The sequence below is a fragment of the Perognathus longimembris genome, chromosome 19, assembly GCF_023159225.1.
Source record: "Perognathus longimembris pacificus isolate PPM17 chromosome 19, ASM2315922v1, whole genome shotgun sequence".
Classification (NCBI taxonomy): Eukaryota; Metazoa; Chordata; class Mammalia; order Rodentia; family Heteromyidae; genus Perognathus; species Perognathus longimembris.
In genome coordinates, this window is record NC_063179.1 from 35,418,092 (window position 1) to 35,442,158 (window position 24,067).

A 24,067-nucleotide genomic window follows, 5' to 3' on the forward strand; every position below is an offset into this window, starting at 1 on the left:
CTCAGTAGTGTGATAAGGGATATGATGTTACCATGTTTTATGAAGACCACATAAGGATCTAAAACATTACCCAAACATGATTGTGTATATGTCCATTTTTGTTAAAAGTAAAATATCCAGGAAGTCTTGGTATAGTAATCCATCATTTAAAGCAATCAGCCTCCTTAACTCATCCATGCAAATACTATATGTGCAATACATGGCTATTTAGTATGTACTAACAAGATATTACAGAGATTTTTTTTAAAGTAAATCTAAATCAAGTCAAATGTATATAGCCCACTGACTTCTACTTGCCACATGTTTTTTCTTCATTTGAGGTATGAGAGTTATTCTAGGACACTGTAATCTTCATTGTAATCAGTAAACTTTTCTTTCTGGGGGTGGGGGACTTGGTATTGGGCTTGAATTCAGGGCCTTGCACACTTACCTAGGGTTGGCACTACCACACTTACATTTCTGGTTTTCTGCTAGTTACATGGAGATAAGAGTCTCCTGGATTTGTTTGCCTAATCTGGCTTCAAGTTCCAACTTTTAGACCTCAGCCAACTGAGTAGCTAGGATCACAGGCATGAGCCAATGGTGCTCAGTTTAGCAAATCCATCTTTGTCTACTGGTTGGCCAACATGGTGTCTATTAGACTGTCAAATTTTCAAGTGTAGAGACCATTTTTAATTTGCCATTAGGTACTTCATTCCTAGCAATGGCAGTATTTAACACGAATTTGCTAAATGTATGAAGAGATATCTTTGTAAAATATTTTTCACAATTTAGTGAAAAAAATCTGGTGGAGGATGTAAATTAGTGGAAGAACACTTGTTAATCACATTCAAGGCCATGAGTTTGATATTAAGTGACACAAAATCAATCAATCAATAAGTAAATCAACTGTAATTTGTCACCTTACATTCCAAACCCTACAGCGTAAGAATCTGAAAATATTAATATAATAAATAAAAACAAATGGATTTTTCACACCTATTTGGTTTCCAGAATGAGGTGACACCCAATTCCTCTTCAAAAACCAGCAAGTGAATAAATCAAAAGGAAAAAATGCCAAATTTCATGCTGTGTTCTCACCTAAGAATGTGTTTGATATATACTCCGAAACTTGATTTCCAGACCGACTCATTTCAGAGAGATGGGTGAGCTCCCGATTAAGCATCCTTTTAAACTGGAAAATAAAACAAAAAAATGTACAATGAAATAACAGAAGAAACTTTTAAGTGGACTACTATAGTCAAATACAATAAAAAATTTTTTGAAAATGTTCTGACAATTTACAGCAGTACTGTCCACAGAAAAATACCATAATCTGTGCTGTGTGTAACAGTGGGGTGGCATTGCAGACATGGGACTTCCAAACATGTACAATGTGGTCAATGTGAGCGAGAAACTACATTTTGAAATTCATATTATTTATCACCTTCTATTTAAATTGTTAAAGGAAGTCAGTACGACAGACTTTGACACTCCATGACATTAATTGTAGAAAGAAGGAATAAAAAATGAAGATGCATTACTAATATTTGGAGAAGAAAAATATAATCTATATGCATACAGTGTTGCCATATAACTAAACATAGCAGATTTCCATCAATTATTTTATCACTATAAGACATCACTGTAAACAACTGTCCAAAATCTAGTCTTTTGCCACATAGAAAAACTCAGCAAAATGGTTGCTCTTTCCGGACTTTGGATATATACTACATAATGTTTCCGTTTTAAAGTTTTCATCAAGTAGGAAGCATGAGTTGTCTGGGTCCTCACAACCACAGAACTCACCAAGCCATTCCCCAGTCATGGAATAAAAAAAAAAACAAAAAAAAAAAACAGCTCAATTTTTGACATGCTTCTCCATTACTTTACAATTTATTTTACTGAGGATTCAATACCTATTTCATCCACTGAAATTAATCTGCTACCACCATACGGGATTACTAATATCCAACATTCTCAAGAGATATCATAGTTCTCTACAATCCCTTGCTTCTTAGCGTCCAACCTTCCTTTGACTCTGAAAATCCCTGAATCTTTTAATATGACTTTATCATTTCTCACCACACAAAAAATGAAGTAACTGCTATTACCTGATTAAAAAAAAGTCAAACAAATAATTATCTACAGTAGCCTTTAATTTATTTTTATTTATTTACTTTTTCTTCCCAGTCCTTGGGCTTGGACTCTGGGCCTGAGCATTCTCCGACTCTACCACTTGAGCTCCAGCACCACTTCTGGCTTTTTCTATTTATGTGGTGCTGAGGAATGGAACCCAGGGCTTCATGTATGCAAGGCAAGCGCTCTACCACTAAGCCATATTCCCAGCCCTATTTACTTAATTTTTGTCCTCGTAATGGGGCTTGAACTCAGGGTGTCTCAGTCTCACTTGGCTTTTTTCGCTCAAGACTACCATTTTTTTTTTTTTTTTTTTTTTTTTTTTTTTGCCAGTCTTGGGGCTTGGACTCAGGGCCTGAGCACCGTCCCTGGCTTCTTCCCGCTCAAGGCTAGCACTCTGCCACTTGAGCCACAGCGCCGCTTCTGGCCGTTTTCTGTATATGTGGTGCTGGGGAATCGAACCTAGGGCCTCGTGTATCCGAGGCAGGCACTCTTGCCACTAGGCTATATCCCCAGCCCCATCAAGACTACCATTTGAATCACACCTTCATTTCAGGCTTTCGCTGGAGATAGGAGTCTCACCAACTCTTCTGCCCAATCTAGGCTTGAACTGTGATGCTTAGATTTCAGTTTCCTGAGTAGTTACGATTACAGGTAAAAGCTGCCAGTGCCTGGCTAAAATTTATAATTTTACTTTAAATTCCCATTAAGTCTAGAGGGGAAAAGTGAGCTAATCTTTTAGAAATTTTTGAAATGTAGTTCTTACTTGGTATTGAATTCATTTATTTAGAAATTTCATAAACTATTACTTCTCTACATAAATTCATATAAAGATGGTCAGACTCAATATAGTTAAAGACCTGTCCATGATGAAGATAAATTCTAGTTGTCAATTTATAGGTCTAGAGAGTTTATTCTCAAACTCAGGACTGGTAAATTCCTGATTATTTACTTTATTCATATATTACATAATTTATTCTTAATTAGAAAGTCTAGAAAGCTGTATAGGAGAAAGAAGCCATATACAGTGAAATCTCTTGGTATAGTTAGTGCATACTTAATAGATATGTGTGTATGTATGTGTGTGTGCACACACACATCTTAAAATGGCTTCATTTAGTATATAAAACACAGCTTGCTTCTTGTTATCAAGCATTCTGCATTATCATCTATTGAACAAAATAAAAATTGAAGCTTTCAACAAAGACAGTTACAATAATGTTCAAAATCTGTCCATCTTTACTAACTTCCACTTTTAAATGAATTATGGGTATCAAAAATTGTATGCACTGATTTAAGTATCTTGTAAATATCTATCCTGGGACATAGCGGACATTCAGTTTTATTTGAGTTCTGTCTCTCAGGTTTCTTTCTGTCACTTAGTCCCAGACTTCTGGGCCTTTTATATCAATAACAGATTTTTATCATTGTAGGCAATACAGAGGAAGGGCTTGACTACACTTGGCTATATAGCTAGCTCCCCCTTATCCATTTCTGTCAAAGAATTTAGAAGTATTCATATGGGAAGTTGTGGCTATGTTTCAAAAAGCATAATATCACACGCATGGAATCCCTCATAGATAAGAAAATTCTTGTTTAACAGATGAGATGCACTATTGGGAAAAAAAATCTACTCATGAGACACACACATTCAAAAGAGTCTACATGTATTCTATGCCACATTTCTTTGACCTGAATTTATCCCTATTTTATGAGCAAAAAGCTATTAAGAACTACCTGGATATGGCAAAGTCCCTTTATATAAAGAGACTAGGTAATCGTGCTTTCAGCACTGTGAGACACTCAGAGGGCTATATCGAAACAGCGGCTGGCATGCACTTCTCTCGGGACAACGGAATGACATAATGCAAGTCTGCTGGGGGCAAGTGGAAAAGCTACACCGAGACCTTCACACTAACAGACTTAAGCTCTTACCTTACATAAAATCTGGCACGAGAAACTGCATGCCATTTACCCAAAAACAAACATGTGCCTGCAGATATGCTATACAAAATAACATTTTCTAGAAGAAGAGACTGGAGTGTAATTTTTTTGGCAGTTAGCTTATATAATTCATCAAAGTAGCCAGGTAGCACAAATGACAAAAGCAAACACAGCCAGAAAAAGGTATCTACTGTACAGACGGAATAGGTGGTAGTCCACAAACTCCATTGAATTGTGCCTCATCTCAGACTACTCTCCAGTCTTTGTTCAAAAACACAAAAGCTTAATTTGGAAAAACCCTTCCTTGGATGCCTGTCTCCCTATTAACACTTGCAAGGTGCCTCACAGAAGTCAACATTTCATTTAAATAGAATTACAAGGGACAATATTTCAAACACCCTTTATAAATAACTTCCCCCAAAGGAGAGAGCATGGGTGATTTCCTAAAGACAATTTTGAAAGTCTTGTAAGTTACAACAGGGGAGTATATTTTCTAAAGGAATTAACATTGTTGTCCATTTTTGATATAAAACTTCCAAGCTAAAGAAGTTAAACAATAATCTAAAAACGGCCACAAGTGCTTTTTCACTTGGTAGTTGAACTTACAACTTGGTAATATGCCAGAAAGCATATTTTTAATGTGAAGTCAAAGTTCTATCAGTTTGAAGTGACTGTATCTCAAGCCCTTAAAAATATGTATCAATATGAATCAAAATGAGCTGGTTAAAAGCTTAGAGATAAATTCTGTAAGGATTTGGAGTTTTTGTTATTTTCTATGCTTTTCTGCACTAAAACCAGCCAAGAAATGGCTAACAAAATTCACACAATGATTAAACATTTGTATAGATAATTACACATAGGGAGAAGGGGATGGAGAAAAATGATTTAAAGAGGTAATAAAATATAAGTGAAACAAAATAAAGAACTGCTTTTCAATGAAAACTACTTGAAAAATGCATGACAATTTAAATGAGCAGCTGAGCATTTTTGAAGTATTTTATGTTGATGAATTCCTCACAGATTTTGGTTGAAATAGGTTTCCAAACAGTAGATAAAAACATGGTTGCAACTAAGAAAAGGAAAAAAAAAAAAAAAAAAGGAAGATTTCTAAGTGAAGGCTTTCAGACCCTTTGTTCTCATGCATCAGCGTATGTATGAGCAGACTTTAAGAGATAAAAGAAAGTGCAAAAGCAGCTGAATCTGTATTCTACATTTCAGGTTTCAAAACTCCTTTCACTAATTAACATTCTATATTTAAGACTGTTAGGGAAGAATGATAAATTCATCAAACAAATCAGAACTTGAAAAAATCCAATCGTCTGTACTTGTGCATGATGCCAGTATGCTGTGGAGGAATGACATATCATCTTAATACAAATTTAAAGAAGTACAGGTCACATGCCAAGAAAATTTTTGGTTTTGATTTTCTTTCACAATATACTGCTAAAAACCAATGAGAACACTGCACTGTGATGCACTACAAGTGTGGCAGACCTAGTCTTATGACCTATTTAAATGACTACTAAATGTATATTAACACTGCAATAAAATGAATTCTATAGCATTGTTCAAAATCATAATATACAAACACAAAGCCCTTAAAACATATCAAAACGAGCTGCCTAAAAGCTAAGATGGAAATCGTGGTAGGATTTCAAGTATTCCTTACAATACGTTCTATAGTTTCTTATATTAAGAAAAAATGAATCAAGAATAGCTAGTAAAATTCAAACAAGGAAAGGCAGGTGTGGTGGCTTAGATGCATTTCCCAGCATTCAGTAGGCTGAGGCAGGAGGATTATGAGATCGAGGCCAGTCCAGGCTACCATGTCTCCAAACAATGACAACTGCAACAGTAACAAAAATATCGAACAATCACACACACACACACACACACACACACAGCATATATACATATATGTTTAAGAACATTAAAGATCTGAACCATTTATACATGTAACGAGAGCTTGAAAACTATAAGTAGTTGGATGACCAAAAGAACAAGTGCTCTAGTTTTCTTAGAATTCCAGTGAATCTTAACAAGAGAAATTTTCCCTGATAAAGCAACATTTTTAAAACAGATCAATCTGCTTGTAAACAAAAAAATCAATCTAAGCCATTCAAGTAATAGGAAAGGAGTCCTTGAAAATACGTTATGATTGGCTCAAACATTCAAGGATAAGCTTCCCTTTCTAAACTTATGCTTCCTTTGGGACTAAGTAAGGGTTTTCTACCTCTGGCTTCCATCATGGAGGTAGATCTCCATGCTACCTTACCACCGGGCAGGCAAAAAGCCTGCCAACATGAACACAATCTCATCACATTCAGTTAACAAAATTCACTAACGAAAGTAACAGCTCCAAATACACTTTCCAATTTTACAAGTAAGCAATCATATGCTTATTTCAATAAAATATTACTTAGTCAAGTAATGTTGCTTTTTTAATATCATCTAGAGCTGTATATCCAAAAGAAAAAATTAATAATAATCCTTATCACATTAAAATAGTACAAATGTTTAAAAAGATACAAGTTCATTTTGTAAAGTTTAAGAGCTGCATACTAACAAGAATCCAAAAATCATAATAATGAAATTAGTCCAATAATCTGTTAGCAATGAATTTATTTCATTACCTCAATACTGTAAAGCACAACTTAAATTTTTACCACACTCCAAACTGACAAACTACTACATATCAGTAAAGCTATTTCGACATGCAAACTACTGATAGACAGTCATGCAATTTTATTTCGAACATTAAAACATCTATTTCTTTTCTAGTTGATGTCTAAGGGAAGAATATAAAATTGCTTCAAAAGCGTGGATACCATTATGATTTGTCAAAAACTATCAGTTATATAATCAAAGAAATCAGTTTTCAGAAACAAAATAAATCTTACCTTTATGTAGCCCCATGACACTGACAATAAATAATTTGCTTCAGGCATTTTTGATTGATTATATATACATATATGTGTATAATACGAAAGTATATTATATAAATATGAAACTAAGCTCTAAAACATATGTGTCTTCAAAGCTGTGATGCTTTTAACTATCTCCACAAGCCACACAACATGGGAATTTAAAAATTTTTGGTAATTAAGTACACATAAGAAAGCCTTGCATTAGGTCCCTTGCAATCGTCTTCTCATTAAAGACGTGCCACTGATACAACTCCAGAATGGAACAGAATTCAACAACTACTCTGAATAAAGAAAATCCATGAGATAAAGGAATAGCTAAAGATCTAAGAGTCTGCATCTTTCTCTCCCCAGCTCCAGGGCTTAATGAATAATGTATGCCAAGATGCTTAGCTTCAAGAAAGACTAGTTCTGTCAAAAGCTACCAAATAAGGAGCTGCGGGGGGAAGCCTGAAAGAGTGACAAGAAACCCCGCCCACTGAACCTCAACTATGCACCAATCTCCTTCCCGCCTCAGTCTAGAGGGGACCAGGGGGTGTGGCCGTGGCATAGGTTGTTTTGTGATTGGCTGGAGAGGACGAGCCTCTGGGGAAAAGAGGTTTTCCTCCTCACCCGGGTGAACGCCATTTAATAATGGTTTTCCTACAGCTCTGTGAAAAGAGAATAGGGCTTCCCTCTGGCAGAGATGGATAATGATCATCAAGCTATTCACAAGTCCCTAGTTTGTTCTTAAATAAAAGGGTTGCCAGTCCTTTTAGAGCCATTTCTGCACATTTTAACACGCTCTGATTTCTCTTCCATGCAAAAGGGAGTCTAAAAATGACAGTCATGCATTTTAATTGCCTCCTTCTCTCCAAACCCAAACACGTGGCTTCCCCAGTGACGTACACAGAACCATGGCTCCCCCCAGCCCCACACACTAGCACAGTGATTATGAAATATCAGAATTCACAGATGAAAGGAAGCATTCCCTGAGCTGGTGGTAGAGCTGCTCTCAGATCTATTGTTATGTGTGGCTGAGCCCTACCACCTCTCAAACCTAAAATAATGTAATGTGACCGGGAGAAATGGATTCTGAAAGCTAAGAGCTATGAATGGAAGAAGAAGGCAAGCTTTTGTACACAGATTTCAGGATCTATATTTAAGTAAACTTTTCTTTTTTACTATGATTATCTAGGAAGTTAAGAAAAGAATGCCTGGCTTTTAGGTACACAGAACATTACTTGAGAGCAGTCACACCCTGTATAAGGGGGGTTAAATAGGAAATCTACATTTGGTGGGGGAAATAATCTTTTTTTTATTTTTGGTTTGGGATAGTATTACTCTGTCATTTTCACACACAAGATTTCCTGTGAATGAAAGATGAAAGAAACCTGGCTTTTACCCTATTTTATTTTTTAAAAGTTCTGCCCATTGTACCTTACCTCAAAGTTTTACTATTCAGTACCTCTGTTACTGATATACTGATATTAAACTACCTTCCTGTCATTCACGTATTATGTGTCAGGTATATCTGTCTTAATGTGTTGTTACCATAAACATTCACCTAATACTGTAGCATCAGTTTCCAAGGTTTCTTTTAGTGTTCTTCATTCAACTGTCAACATTAAATTTTTTTAAATTCCAGAAATAAACATTCATGACTTATATATAACTTTGTGGCCTATTGTTATAGTTGTGCTATTGGAATATAGGACAGTTGATTTCTTATTATGTCTCATTTATAAACTATAAAGTTATGTAGGTATAGGAAAAGCAATGATATGGGTAGTATCCAATACCATCCACTATCTTAAGCAGCCAAAGGCTACTAGAGTATATGATCATGAATATTATTATCTGCCTCTGACCTTCTATTGTTCCTTTGCTGTTAAAGTACCCAGCTGCTATTCACACTTACTGGGCTCATTTATTAAATCCCTCTACAAAGTAAAGAATTTAAAGCCTCAATATTTTACTGAGCCATCATCCAGAAGAACACTCAGATCTTCCTTGTATCTGGCCTTTCATTCTCCTTACCTTCTCTGAGGTGTTCAGGCCTTGTCTGATTACTCTTCTCACTTGCCCTCAGCTCTCAAGGTCTTGAGCTGTTTCGGTTTTCTTCCCATTTCTCTGGTCAAACCTTCTTTTTGCTTTTTTCTATGAATCCCTTAACTTGAAATCGCTCTCACCAAAGGCTCTTCCCCAGGCCTACACTCTTCAATGACTACTTCTTACCTGAACTTTAATACCATACACTTCCAAATATACAATATTCTCCCATTTCAAATACCCTGCCAATCACGTCAAACATGTTCAAAACTGTGAACCAGTTTTCTATTTAAAGTAGGTCTTATCATACGCATTCCCATTGCAGACACTGGGGTCAAGGGTTCTTCCAGTGTCTCACATGAAATCTCTGACTCTCCTACCATTCACTCTGTATCTCATGTGAATCACACACTATCAAGTGTTTAGTATAAATCATCTAACTGGATCCTTGAGTAATCCTGGCATGTTCTTCTCTACCACGTTACCTTTCTCGTGGAGAAGAAAACAGGACTTTCCCACGTTCAAGTCCTTGGGTATCTAATCCTAATGTCTAAATTAGCTACTGGGATAGCCAGTCTGTCAAAACACCTCCAAATGAGCAGATGGCCTGGGTCACCAGTCAGTCAATGCTGTATGGTTGGCAAGGTCCTAAAGAGTATTGAAGTTTTCCCTTTGCTCTAACTGAACAAGCTATTGGGATCTCTGCGCCATCATATAGGAAGGACCGAGAAAATCCATGCTACCTTCATGGATAAAGAGGAGGGGGGAGAGAGAGGAGGTTATGGGGGTGGGGGGGGGAGACAAGCACACATGACCACAGAGTGAAGGAGCATCTTAGTCACTTAGTCGAGTAGAAATTTCAGGTGACTCCAGCCCCAGGGTCATGTGACTACAACCACATGAGGGACTTGAAATGAGACAAGCCCAGTTAACCCATAAAACCGTGAACATATATAAAAACTCACCAATATTTCAGGGCACTCATTTTGAAGTGAGTTGTTACACAGCAATAAATACCTTCATTCATCCTGACATTGTGTGCGCGAAGGATGTTCAACAACCCACACATGAACCATGAATGTAGGTTGATCAACATGATGAAGATAGCAAGAATTCTAACATTTGCAATGTACCAATACTTTTATCTCCCACTTCACTTTCTTAAAATTCATTTTACTAAATAGACCAAGTTTCCTATCCACAACATTGCCTCACCTTGCATCTCAGTCCCCAAACTGTGACTATGATCACTTCCTGTTCGTCTTGCCACTCCCCTCCCACTCCCAGGCTGATCTCAATTCTCACACCAGTTTTCTGGAAATCTAGAGCCTCAGCTTGTGACATCAAAGCTAGTGATCAACTAACTGCTGGGCCGCCCTGCTCCTCACATGCACATCCTGAGTGGGCCCCACACTGGGCCCCACACTGCTGGCTCTAATCTTCAACCACAGGCCTGTTTCCAGCTGCTTTTTTTCCCCACACCTCTGCTCTACTCAGGGATGGCTAATATTGCAGACTTCCATGATACAGCAAGCATTCCTTTTACCAATCTTTGCCAGTTTACTTCCCAGAAAACCTTCCTTTCACTCTACCTGCCTCTTGCAAATATTCAATATTTAATAACTTTTAAATATTCAATAACTTGGCCTTTCAAATATTCAATAACTTGCCCCATGAGTGACAGGATTGAGAAGCAAATCCAGGTTTCTTTCTTGGCGTATGAGAGCATGGCATTGACTTAAATTGATACAAATACTACCAATAACTGTTATGAATCTAGGACTGGAATCATTTCTGTTTATGCTCACTCCTTCTGCTGACTTGTTCTTATAGTATCTTAAACTAAAGAACCTCAGTTACCATCCCTGTGGTCACATTTCTGGATGAATGAATCCTACAACTGGCCTAGTCAGGAAGCAAGTATCCAGAGAAAGACAGCTCCACTTGCAAGGAACATGCTTATGTTTGTGAGTACAGCATGAGGGACACAGCCCAGGTCCCTCACAGGCAGACAGATGACAATGGCATGCTCTGAAAAGGAACTGAGGTCCAGGGAGTCCTTACAACACAGCTGGTAGGGTAGCACCACAGCCAGATTCACGTTTCCTACTTGGAATCTGCTGTCATACACACAAATGACTACATACATGGGGTGGGAGTGAAGTCACCCAGAACACATAACGCGCCTCAGCATTCAGCGTTCTTTTTCTGACTCTCCCTAATAATCTACCTTAGATTCTCCAGAAGCCAATCCTCATTTTCTCAGTCCTTAACAGATACGCAATTAGAAATCTTTCTAAACTATTTCAGGACATTTCAGGATATTTAAAATGTTGCTGATGGGATTGAATCTTGACACATAACTCATGCTGGCATCACCAACTTTGTAACATCAATCAAGACTGAAAGGGGCTGGGAATATGGCCTAGTGGAAAGAGTGCTTGCCTTGTATACATCAATTCCCCAGCACCACATATATAGAAAAAGGCCCGAAGTGGCGCTGTGACTCAAGTGGCAGAGTGATAGCTTTGAGCAAAAAGAAGCCAGGGACAGTGCTCAGGCCCTGAGTTCAAGGCCCAGGACTGGCAAAAAAAGGAAGGAAGGAAGGGAGGGAGGGAGGGAGGGAGGGAGGGAGGGAGGGAGGGAGGGAGGGAGGGAGGGAGGGAGGGAGGGACAAGACAAGACAAAAAACACAAATTTTTAAATAGGGGAAACAAAAAACCAAAATATAACAAAACTTGGGCTCAGAGCTTAAGTTCTTGATCAAGGCCAATAAATACCAAAGCCTAGATTTGAACGCAAGTTCTCTACCTTTAAAAAATTAAGTTGCCAAAAATTATACTTTACAAACCAAACATAAAATATAAGGACTACTTTATGGCTGTATATGAGCTTAAAAATAAAGGACACGCTGGGCACAGGCGGCTCACGTGTGTAATCCTAGCTACTCAAGAGGCTGAGATCACAGGATCGTGGTTCAAAGCCAGCACGAGCAGGAAAGTTCATGGGACTCTTATCTCCAATTAACCACTAGAAAACCAGAAGTGGTGCTGTGGCTTAAGTGGTAGAGCGCTAGCCTTGAGCCCAGGCCCAGGCCCAGAGTTCAAGCCCCATGACCGACAAAAAATGAATGAATGAATGAATGAATGAATGACACCTGAAAGTAGAATAGAGATCACCAGGTCTGGGAATGGTGTGAGGGTAGGTGGGATGGAAAAAGGGTGATCTGATTGGTGTAAGCTGTTTGCATGTATGTATGTATATATGTATCTATGTAAAGATCCCAATGAGTCTCATTGATATTACAATTAACAGATTAATTTTTTGAAAAACAGTGCCTCAAAGCTTATTCTGTATTTGGCTGAGAATCTATAGAAAAGATCTATTAACATAAACAATTCTGATCCACATATGGTAATACTGAACTTGAAATATTTAAGGTTAAGTGTATTCAGTCGTGAATTTTTTTGAGTCTTGGATTTTCCCGGGACTACTACTTTCGCAGTAGCACTTACACCAACAGTAAACATTTTCTTCTATAATCCATCTGTAACTTATTCTTACAGCTTTCTACTTAGAATGAAAATTCTGGTAGTTATTATTTATCAAGAAGCCAATCTATGTAAAGATGTCCCATATTCAGTTTTGTTTGGATTATTAAAGGAAAATCCCACTATGTACTTCCCGTGGAAGAATTCTGAGGAAAAATTAAACTTCAGACATTAAATAAAATATAGCAAACTAGGATTTTTTAAAACATTCACTCTCCCTTTGTTTTCAAATGCCTTGAACTTAATTTTAGAGATAAATGACAATCTAAACTTCATTTGTAATTCACAATGGAAGCATGAAGTTTGAATCTATTTTAATATTAGAGACACTGTAATTCTTAGGGCTAATATTTAAAAACCTTTAGGCATAGTAAACCTACTTCATGTGTTTGTGTTTACTGCCCTCTAGTGGTTGTGGATAAGAATTTGAGCAAAGAAACTGCTCTGTTCCTCAGGCATCTTCATGTTTCAAAACGAAAACTTGTGAGTATTGTGAAATTTTGGGACTAAGAAGAGCTAGGTTGATTTTTTTTAAGTATCTGAAAAAGTCAAGACTTGTTTCACTAAAAATTCTTTGTTTAAACTAGGAAACATCTGCAGCATTTATTGAGAAAAGAAATTCTAATACATGAAGCTTTATTTTTATTGAGTGGTTCCTGGAAGCTGAAATAACACAAGAACGGCTCTGATCGCTGTATTTCTGTTTTGCATGGGATAACTTGGTAAATGTTAGCACTGCATTCTACAGTTGTTTATACAGCTTGAATTTATATGGACTCAGAGTTCTGCATGTCCATTAACTATGTAGTCAGTCTAGCTGCTGTCATTATCACTGCATTTATCAGGACTTGTGTCCTACTGAAGAATACTACTGAAGAATAACTAAGGCAATAATTTGGTACACAAACGACATATAAATCTCCATTTCACAACCTACACTGACACATTTTATTCTTATTGTGGACGTCATAATCATCACAAAATGCTAGTTCTGTACAGTTGCTATTATGCTTTGTGAACACTGAACAGAAAATAACTATCATCTAAAGCAACAACAACAAATTAAAATGAGCACACATTTAAACATTCATGCTTATTAATCTTTTACACGTTGTCACTTTTATATGTGGATCTTAAAGTATGTCACATTATTTCAGCTGCAATTCAAAAAGAATGTAAGTTCCTTCTAACAAATGATGATTAAACAATCGAACATTCATTCACAGAGAAACAAACTTTAACTTTTCCCTTATACCATGCTTTGTAAACTATTCCAAAAAGATGAAGAGAAGGAATTTCCTCCAAATTAATTCTATGAGTACTGCAAAATTATAATGCAAAAAACAAACAAACAAACAAACAGAAAAGGAAGCCTGGTGTCTATGGCTCACATCTGTAAGAGGCTGAGATCCAAGAATCATGGTTCAAAGCCAGCCTGGGCAAGAAAGTTTGTAAGACTTCATCTCTGTTTAACCACCAAAAACACCAAAAGATTCGCTGTAGGTCAAGTGGCAGAGTAGCAGGCTTGAGGAAAAAAAAAAAAATCTAAGGGACAACACCCAGGCTCCGAGTTCTGAGTTCAAGCCCCAGTCTTGGCACAACAATAAAATAAGATAAAATTAAAGATATGGATTTGACAAGAAGAAAATGATATATCCCTGATAAACAAAATGAAAAAACTGTTGTCCCAAACTACAAGTCAAATTCATCAGAATTGCAAGACCAAACACCATGATCAAGTGTGGTTAAGGATGTAAGGATGGTTTAACATGCTCAAAACAATAAGCTTGAAAGAACTAACAAGTCAACAGAATAAAGGAAAAATAATTCATATGATATATTAAGAGATACAGAAAAGGCATTTTGTAAATTCAATATCCCTTCCTTAACAAATTAGGTTAAGAAGGACCATGCCTCAATAAAAAAAAAATCAAACAAAAATGAAAACCATATATGACAAGCCTACAAGCCAACATCATAAATGTTGAAACGCTGAGAGCTTTTCCCCCCCTGAGATCTGGAACAGAATATGGATACCCCTTTCACCACATATTTAACAAGTACTGGCAGTACTAGCCAGAGCAATTAGGCAAGAGAAAGAGAAGAGCCATCCAAGTTTGAATGGAGGTGGTCATATTGCCTCTGTTTGCAGATAACCTCTTATATACAGAAATCTGTAAAGGTTTGACCAAAAACAAACAAACATGTTAGAACTAATGAACAAAGTCATTAAAGTTTCAGTCAACAAAATCAAAATACAAATAATATTCCAGGCTATTCATACTTAAATAACAAACAGTGATTGTGTACTCATTCTAGGCTAAGTATGTAACAGTTGTCAGAGGGAGAAATATAGAATGAAGCTGGTATAGTTTCTTGCACAACTAAAGAGTTTCAACAGTCAAATTCTTTTTATTAACCCTTTTGTTGCTTTCCCAAAGGTGTTTTTCCTCTATCCTGTACTGTCAGTCTGTTCTCTTTATACCAGTATAAATTTGTTTCCTATATTGTTATTAGAACTAGGAAAGTGAAAGGGAATACCAAAATCGAGAGACACAGGATAAAAAAGACAAATGACTACAAAAGCAATACTTGCAAAACTGTTTGGTGTAAACCAACTGAACAACTCATGGGGGGAGAGGGAAAAGGAAAGGGGGGAGGGGGGAATGAGGGAGGAGGTAACAAACAGTACAAGAAATGTTCCCAATGCCTAACGTATGAAACTGTAATCTCTCTGTACATCAGTTTGACAATAAAAAAAGAAAAATAAATAAATTTGTTTCCTAGTCAGTACATACTCCTTTTCCCTTTAATAAGATGACTTTGTCTAAGGCAGTATTTCCCAGAATGCACTAAAAGGAACAGCAGTTCAGTGCTGTTCAGACACTTTTTCAGATAACTTCCACTATCAAATAAACCTGGCATAGTGCTAACCTTTATGGAGATTGTATATTTTAGTATAGTCAAGGCTCTGCCAAGACTGTAATTCATAACCCTGTTTTAATTTGTTTAACATAGCATTTTCCCAAACTTACTTTACTACTGAACTGCTGACATTTCTAACCAGCAAAAACAAACGAAAGTGTTAGGGTTTCATTAAAAATTCCTGTGAAAGTAATGCCCATTAAATATTAGACAGTAAAGTACTTTAAAATGGTTGTTCCTTTAGTCACTTGACAGATATTTATATTAACAGCAACTCTGTGCTAACAAGGGGAACAGAATAATGAGCAAGACAGACAGTTCCCTGCTCATGTAAACCTTGGGGCAGAAAGAAAATAAAGCAGCAGACAAAATGTGAATGACAAATGCTCTGAATGAAGAAAAAATAGGCAATATGATACTTGTGATAGAAGATCGTAAAATGAAATAGGAAAATCTTTGCTAAGAAGTTGATATCTAAGAAGAGATCAAACTAAGTAGAAAGACCCAATTATTTTTTTTTCTCAAATTTTTATTATCAAACTGACGTACAGAGAGGTTACAGTATCATACGTTGGGCATTGGATACATTTCTTGTACTGTTTGTTGCCTTGTCCCTCATGCCCCCCTCCCTCCCCCCCTTTCCCTCCCCCCCCCCCAGTTGTTCAGTTCACTTACACCAAAGAGTTTTGCAAGTATTGCTTTTGTAGTTATTTCTCTTTTTTTACCCTGTGTCTCTCGAATTTGGTATTCCCTTTGAATTTCCTACTTCCAATACCAGTAAACACGGTTTCCAATATACTCAGATAAGATTACAGAGATAGTGTAGGTACAAACATAGGAAGGTGATACAAAACATTATCAATAATAGAAACTACACATACACATAGGACGTTGAAAGTAGTTACAACTGTGATATATCACTTGTTTCCATAACATGGAGTTCATTTCAATTAGCATCATCTTATGTGTTTCTAAGGGTATAGCTATTGGGCCTTGTGATGCTCTGCTATGGCTTGCCTAAACCTGTACTAATTATTCCCAATAAGGGAGGCCATAGAGTCCATGAGAAAGACCCAATTATTGCAACATGAATAACAGTTGCAAAGGGACAGAAGCAACTGAACTGCCCATCAACTAGTAAGTGAATGAAGGAAACATGGTCTATTTCACCATGGACTATTATTCAGCCTTAAGATGAACAGAATCTTGAGATTTGTAATAACACAGATGGAACTGAAGAGCATTAAGTGAAATAAACCAGGCACCGCAGGACAGGCAGAGCATGATCTCCCTTCCATGCAAGCTATAAAATGTTGATCTCATTCATAGAAGTTGAGAGCACGAAGAGGCTGGGAGAGCAAGGAGAACAAAGGTTGGGGAGGGGTTGATGAATGGGTACTCAGTAACAGAGAAGAAGTTCTAGTATGCCATTATTCAGTAGGCAGACCAGAGATAACATGACATTAATATACTATGTATTTCACAAAATTGCAAGAAAGAATTTTGCATTTTTCCACTCTGAAGAAAAGATAAATGGGGGCTGGGGATATGGCCTAGTGGCTAGAGTGCCTGCCTCATATACATGAGGCCCTGGGTTCAATTCCCCAGCACCACATATACAGAAAATGGCCAGAAGCGGCGCTGTGGCTCAAGTGGCAGAGTGCTAGCCTTGAGCAAAAAGAAGCCAGGGACAGTGCTCAGGCCCTGAGTCCAAGCCCCAGGACTGGCCAAAAAAAAAAAAAAAAAGAAAAGATAAATGATGGAGAAGATAGATACAATTATCATAATTTAAGCATCACATGATGTATATGTATATTGAAACTTCATGTGATTTCCCCATTTTATGTAAAAAATTTTAATGTTTTTATATATCAGTTCAAAATAAACTGAGCTTGGAGCTAGTGATCAGAAAGGTTAGGCTTCAAGGGAAGTCAAGGGGAAAAATTTACTAAACTACATGTCAACCAATCGCTGGACACAATGGTGTACATTTGCTATCCCAGCCACATGGGGGGAAGATCAACAGCATTCATGTTCCAGGCCAGGTGAAGCAAAAAAGTACAGGAGATTCCATTTCCACAGAAAAACAAACTGAGTTTGGTGACAGGCTCCTGTCATTTATATTTCCAAAAGTATAAATAATAGGCTTGATATTCAGGGCAATATGCACTATTGAAAAGGAAGAGAAGGAGGAGGAAGTGGAGGAGAAGAAGGAGGTGGAGCAAAAAAGACCAGAGGTAGAGTGTTTGCTGAGCAAGTGTGAAGCCGTGAATTCAGATTCTAGTACCATCGCTAGCATCTATATGAATTCTCATTACCCAATGGCATACACGATCAATGTCTTGTCTAGAAACTATTAGAATCATCAATACCAACTTGGAAAGCTTTTTGAAGATGTCAAATGCACCAGGATTGTTTTCTCAATATGCACTGATCTAACACATATGAGGACCCAAATAGGAGTCGAGTACACCACAACTCCTGATAAATAACAGTTTATCTCTACTCGTTTTTTCCATTACTATGTGAGTCTCCACTCTGAATGAATTAATATAGATCAGCATATTCAGTTAATGTCATTCCTTCTAAGTCTCTTAAAATTGATCTGGCTCTAGATACAACAAACGAAAACCAAGAAGAGCTCAGCTTGTTTTCTGGAAATTGCAGTGAGGATTAAGCTCCTTAACCATTTACCTAGGAACACGACAGGCCTTGCAAACAGGGATCAAGAACTAGACATCAGCAATTACAGCGTGGCCTTTCACTTTTCCCACCTAGCCAGTTAAGCAAGTATGTGAATTCAACCACATGAACTTCCATTTGAGGTACTAGGAAAACACACCAGCAGATGGCTGTAACAGTTTCCAGAATACCAACTCCAATAACTCACAAAATTGTGTTTTCCTAGAACTTAGAGTAAAACATCCCCCCCCACCAAATTACTAACAGCTAAAATTTGTTATCTGTTATGTTCTAAGGATTGCAGTGATAGCATTATTATTATTATTTCAGTGAGTGATCTGATAGCATTATCTCATTTAATTTCAGAAATACTATCTTTATTCTCATTTTACAGACGAGCCTTAAGATATCAACAAAGAACTCTATATAGGTAACTACCTGCTAAAATCCTGCTTCTTCACCAGATATCTAGTCCTGAAAACTGAAGGCCTCAGAACATTCCTACTTGAGACACATGAATTTCACCTCGATTTTACGAGTAAGATTTAACTGTGATATTTGTCCAACAACACCCAACCCTAAATTGACTTTATCGCCTGATTTTCCAACTATTATCGTTTCCATGACTTAGGTTTAGATATTCTTACTGTCCTTTGGATGCAAGTCTCACACATCCTGACACCTTCATTTATGTGTTCTTCCGCCTATCCATTCCCTTTCACATTCCCTGTTTCAAATCCTTATCACTTCAGTGTTCAATTCTTATTTTCAGTATTTCTCTCCCCAATAAGATCTTTCTTGCACACCATCTGAAGGTGTACACTTCTAAAGCCACAGTGTTAATATTTTTCCTTACAATCAACTGCAAGAATTCTTCAGGATTTACAGGACGCTTACAAATGGCTTAGACTAGCATGCAAGAAGGCAGCCTGAGGTGTGGCCAGATCTATACATTTCATACCTGCTTCTGTTTTTTGTTTGTTTGTTTGTTTGTTTGGCTTTTTGTTTTTTTGGTCAGTCATAGGGCTTGAACTCTGGGCCTGGGCGCTCGCTGTCCCTGAGCACTTTAGCTCAAGGCTAGCACTCTACCCCTTAAACCACAGAGCCACTTCTGGCTTTCTGGTGGTTAATTGGAGGTAAGAGTCTCACGGACTTTCCTGCCCAGGCTGGCTTTGAATAATGATCCTCAGATCTCAGCTAGGATTACAGGCCTGAGCCACCAGTGGCCAGCTACTGCCTCTGGTCTTATAATTGTGTTCTTTGTTCTAGTTAGGATCACACTTCCAGAAGGCACACTAACCTTCCACCCCACAGACACAGAAGTAAGCTAAATCTCTAAGAGTATCTGACCTTGTCTCTAAAATATACCACATCTGTTGTTAGTACCTATACAAACCCTCAACACTCAAGACTCAGCTTAAATAGAACCTTTTCTGTAATGCTTCCCAATCATTCTGCTTCTCTGAGTTGAATATATTCTGAACTCCTGTAGGGGACCAGAACACAATGAAGTACTCTATAACTGAACACATAACAGACTTACTTGCATGGCTAGCTATCTTTGCAGTACTGTGTCTATACACAGTGAAATCTATTCATATATATATATATATATATATATGTGCTTGAATACAAACACTCATATACAAAACATCATTTCTCCTATAAGAACTTTGGAACAGATAGAGAGCCTACCAAGAACCAGGTGAACACAAAAATTCTTCAGTATAAATCTAAAAACCGGATTGTGGTTGTCTACAACCAAAAGGAGCAAACCAAAATCCAAACATGCTTGTGATTTATTTTCCACTTGAGAGTGGTGGTCAGGGACCAAACAGAAATAACAAAAGTTGTACCAAACTGAAAATGTCACTCAAAAGTGATAGTACCAGTCAAGATGGAAATCTGGGACATATGTCTCGAAACAGAAAGTTTGTGATTGTCATAAGATAAAAGTGTTGAGAAAAATAACATGGGATTTGTTTGTTCTGGGTCACTTTAACCCTCCTGTTTCTTGTTACTTTATTTGTAAAATAAAGAAGGTGAACAAACTGATCTCACAAATCTCTTGTACCACTAAGGGCTTTCAGAGTTTAAGGGGAGAGATAGAGAAAAAAAAAAAAAAAAGAGGTTGATTAAGCCAATCAAAGTTCTTGATTTCTCCATCAAGTAGCTGGTAGTAAGTGAGAAATAGAAAGGGAGCATTCGCCTATGCAGTGACTCATTTTCAACCCTTACAGTAACTGCACCACTAGAGAATTTTTTTTTCTCTCCTGGCTATGGCTAGTGTCAGACTCATGACTTAAACCTCATCATGGGGCTGGCACCAAATCCAAGGTCATCTCACCCGCTCCTCTGTTTCTCAGCAGGATTGTCATTTTTAATCTGTGTGAGGATTAAAGATTTACTTTTTGCTCTTGTTCCTATTTGTACTGGGAAGAAACACCTAGGAGCTTGATATTGATTGATATTTGTCACATTCGTTAATCATGACCTCAGTATTTCATAGAATGAGAAAAATCACATAGAGAGCCTTGGAGGTCATCCAGGGTAAAAGAAATGCAAAACACAAGCAAAGGACCAATTTTAAGACAGTGGAATAATGTTCTACACGTAACCCTCTAACAAGTCTTTTTTTTTTTTGTAGCTGCCTTCATATGTATTCTTTGAAGGTAATCATAATTAAGGACTCAGTGAGAGCATGTAAATAAAAATATTCTATCCTAGAGTGCTAGGTAACTGAGCTAAAACTAAAGTAAACAAACCCAGTAGGCATCACATATGCAAGCGAGCAAGGTCCCATAAATCACCACGACTGGGTATCAGGATTTCAAAGGCACACTCTGGAAGCTTTCTCCCAGGCCTGTTGATTCAAGCTCCAGTTGCACTGGGTTACCTATATGGAAGCATATAAAGTTAACCTTTTAAGTTTAAAAATAGTTCCAGTCCTCATCCCTACTAAAGATAGGCTCCAGTAACTGTCATGTGTATGGCACACTACGTACTTAGCGTACGTTTCCTTTTTAATTCTCACAACAGCCTTGTGAGGTAGACAGTGGTTGGTTCTGATTCCAGAGAAAACAAGAAACTCAGAGAGATGGAAATCATTTACTTATTCAAGGTAGGGTGGGGCAGAGTTACAGCCAGAAGATGAACTGCTATGCATATCAGAATTTAGGACATTTCAAGAAGAATCCAGAAAAACAGGTTTGCTTCATCCACGCTTTGGCTCCATTTTACTTTTCTAATATCTAATTGCACCTTAGGATTCATGACAGTGAATCAACTGCATTTGTTTATTTAGTACTAAGACTTGAACTCAGGACCTGAGTTTGCTAGGTAGGAGTAGGTGGTGTTCTACCACTTAAGCCACACTCCCAGCTCCCAGTCTATAATGTATTTTATTGGGAATCTCTTCTATCTTTTTGCAATGTGCATCTTGCATTCCCATGGCCTATCCACGGCAGTTCCGCACTCGCAGGCAATGCATTCCTCAACGGATGGCCCAGTCGCTGGATTAAGCAACCCACCCGTGCTGCTAACTGGGCATGACTCAAAGAGGCAACAGGTGAAAGGACACCAGGGCATTAGCCTTCCAGAGAATACACGATGAGAATAAACCTCCCCTCCAGGCAGCCCCATCCCTCCCTCCCACATCAGCACAGCTGACTGCCCTCCTCTAAACATTCACACCCTCTAGCTGACCCTCCTGGGATTTCTTACTTCAAGGCTGTCCCCCAAACTCCTGACAACCACATTTCACCACATGAAATGGTGACTCAGGTGGATGGAAGGCAGGAATTGCTAAGTTTGCCTGCACCAAAGGGAAGCTGCCCTCCTAGGCCAGCCCAGGGCAGACTTGCCCCCTTCTTCCACTCCTCTCTGTCCTCATTCACACTTCTAATACACTGTCTTTTCTCTCTACCTTCTTTTCCTGGACTCATTTCTTCAATCTGCGTATCTTTGACCTTGGTTTTTTTTTTTTTTTTTTGGCCAGTCCTGGGGCTTGAACTCAGGGCCTGAGCACTGTCCCTGGCTTCATTTTGCTCAGGGCCAACTTGAGCCACAGCGCCACTTCTGGCCTTTTCTATATATGTGGTGCTGAGGAATCAAACCTAGGGCTTCATGTATAGGAGGCAAGCACTCTTGCCACTAGGCCATAATTCCCAGCCCTCTTTCACCCTTTTCATGACCCTTTACATTCTGTCCTACTGGAAAACAGCCCATTAAGGCTGCTAAAGAAAAAAAAACAAACATCGTAGACCCGCTAAACCATCTGAGAGTTGATCCTATAAAATTGCTCGGTCACTACTGGGGAAGGTTTGATCCACCCATTCCCAAATCCTCCGCCAGCTTGGCTCCCATCTCAATCTGCTTTAGATACATGGGTCTCGTCACCCCACCCAGCCCATTGTTATTCTTTTTTTTTTTTTAATTTTTTATTTATTTATTTTATTTTTTTGCTCAAGGCTAGCACTCTACCCCTTGAGCCACAGCGCCACTTCTGGCCGTTTTCTGTATATGTGGTGCTGGGGAATCGAACCCAGGGCTTCATGTGTGCGAGACAAGCACTCTTGCCACTAGGCCATATCCCCAGCCCCATTGTTATTCTTATAGGAAAGCCCTGTGAACTTTACGTTGGCTCCCAACCTAGGTGGCTGTGTCACCATTATGTTTGTCCTACTTACTCTAGGAGCCTGGTGGGGCTTGATCCCACCTGACAAGACTCGGAGTGAAGTCAGAGCAAAATGTACTAAAGGAGTCCCCTCTAGGAATTGCTCTTGCCTTATGCATCTAAGATATGCCCTAAGACATCTAAGATATATCACTCTTACACATATCAAAAAGTATATAGTACTTCTGATACCAGTAATTGATGCTTGTAATGATAGCTTCTAAGGAGGATGAGGTTTGAAGATCATCGTTCAAAGCCAGCCCAGGAAAGAAAGATCATGAGACACTTATGAGACTCCAATTACCAGAAAAAAAGAAAAAAAGAAGTGGAGCAATGGTTTAAGTGGTGGAGTGTCAGCCTTGAGTGAAAAAGCCAACTAAGAGCAAAATTTGGTCCTAAGTTCAAGTTGAAGAAGCAAGAGGGGGGAAGGGGGAGGGAGGAGGAAAGAGGGAAGAGGGAAGAAGAAAAGGAATAACTAAGTCTAAACGGTAAAAAGTAATTTTTCCATTGAATTATACTTTTCAAGGGACATGTAATATAGGGATTAGTGATTCAGTCTGTAATAATGGAACCTTAGTCTTTTCTTCAATGTATACTTTAATCATTTAATACTAGGTGGAAAAATTATAGTGTTAAGCAAAACAGTATTTTACAAAAGAAAACAAATCTATCTTTTCTAGATCCATAGTAAAGAAATAATACTACTTTTAGTAAAGGGCTCCTTGTGATCTATCAAAATACATAGACATACAACATAAAAAAAACATTAAAAATCACAAAATAGCCTATACTATAAATGAACAAACAAGCACTACTGAGCACTAACTCTTATGGCGATGTAAGAGATCATATTGAGAATATAAGACTATAAAAAGAAGAAGAGAGGATCAACATATGTATCCAAAATATTGTTAATTTGTTTTATTTTTATCAGAGCAATTGTCAAAACTGACGAGAAAAAGATATGAGGATAGGTGGTTAGTTAACAACAAGAAAAAAACAGAGAGAAAGGAACTTGTTAATAATTACTGACTACTTAATCTATGCCAGGAATTGAACAAAATTCTCAAAATCATCTCCCCAAATCTATTTTAATTTTTAAATATTCCTGTCATAAATCTTAGCTTAACTTTTGTAAAATGGGGCTTCCTTGCAAATAAGGGATGAATCTAATACCCATTTTAAGTACTCTTGAAAGAACTCTTCATTAAAAAGTG

At 37.8% G+C, this 24,067-nt stretch overlaps 1 protein-coding gene across 8 annotated transcripts in view; it reads right to left on the reverse strand.

Moving 5' to 3' along the window:
- Positions 1–24,067, reverse strand: part of Pde4d (phosphodiesterase 4D) — a 1,139,603-nt gene that overhangs the window by 23,165 nt on the left and 1,092,371 nt on the right. For all 8 annotated transcript variants that reach the window (XM_048368311.1, XM_048368312.1, XM_048368314.1 and 5 more), the window contains one exon: positions 1,081–1,174. In XM_048368311.1, the coding sequence (XP_048224268.1) occupies positions 1,081–1,174 (94 nt within the window). The remainder of the gene's footprint in view (positions 1–1,080; positions 1,175–24,067) is intronic.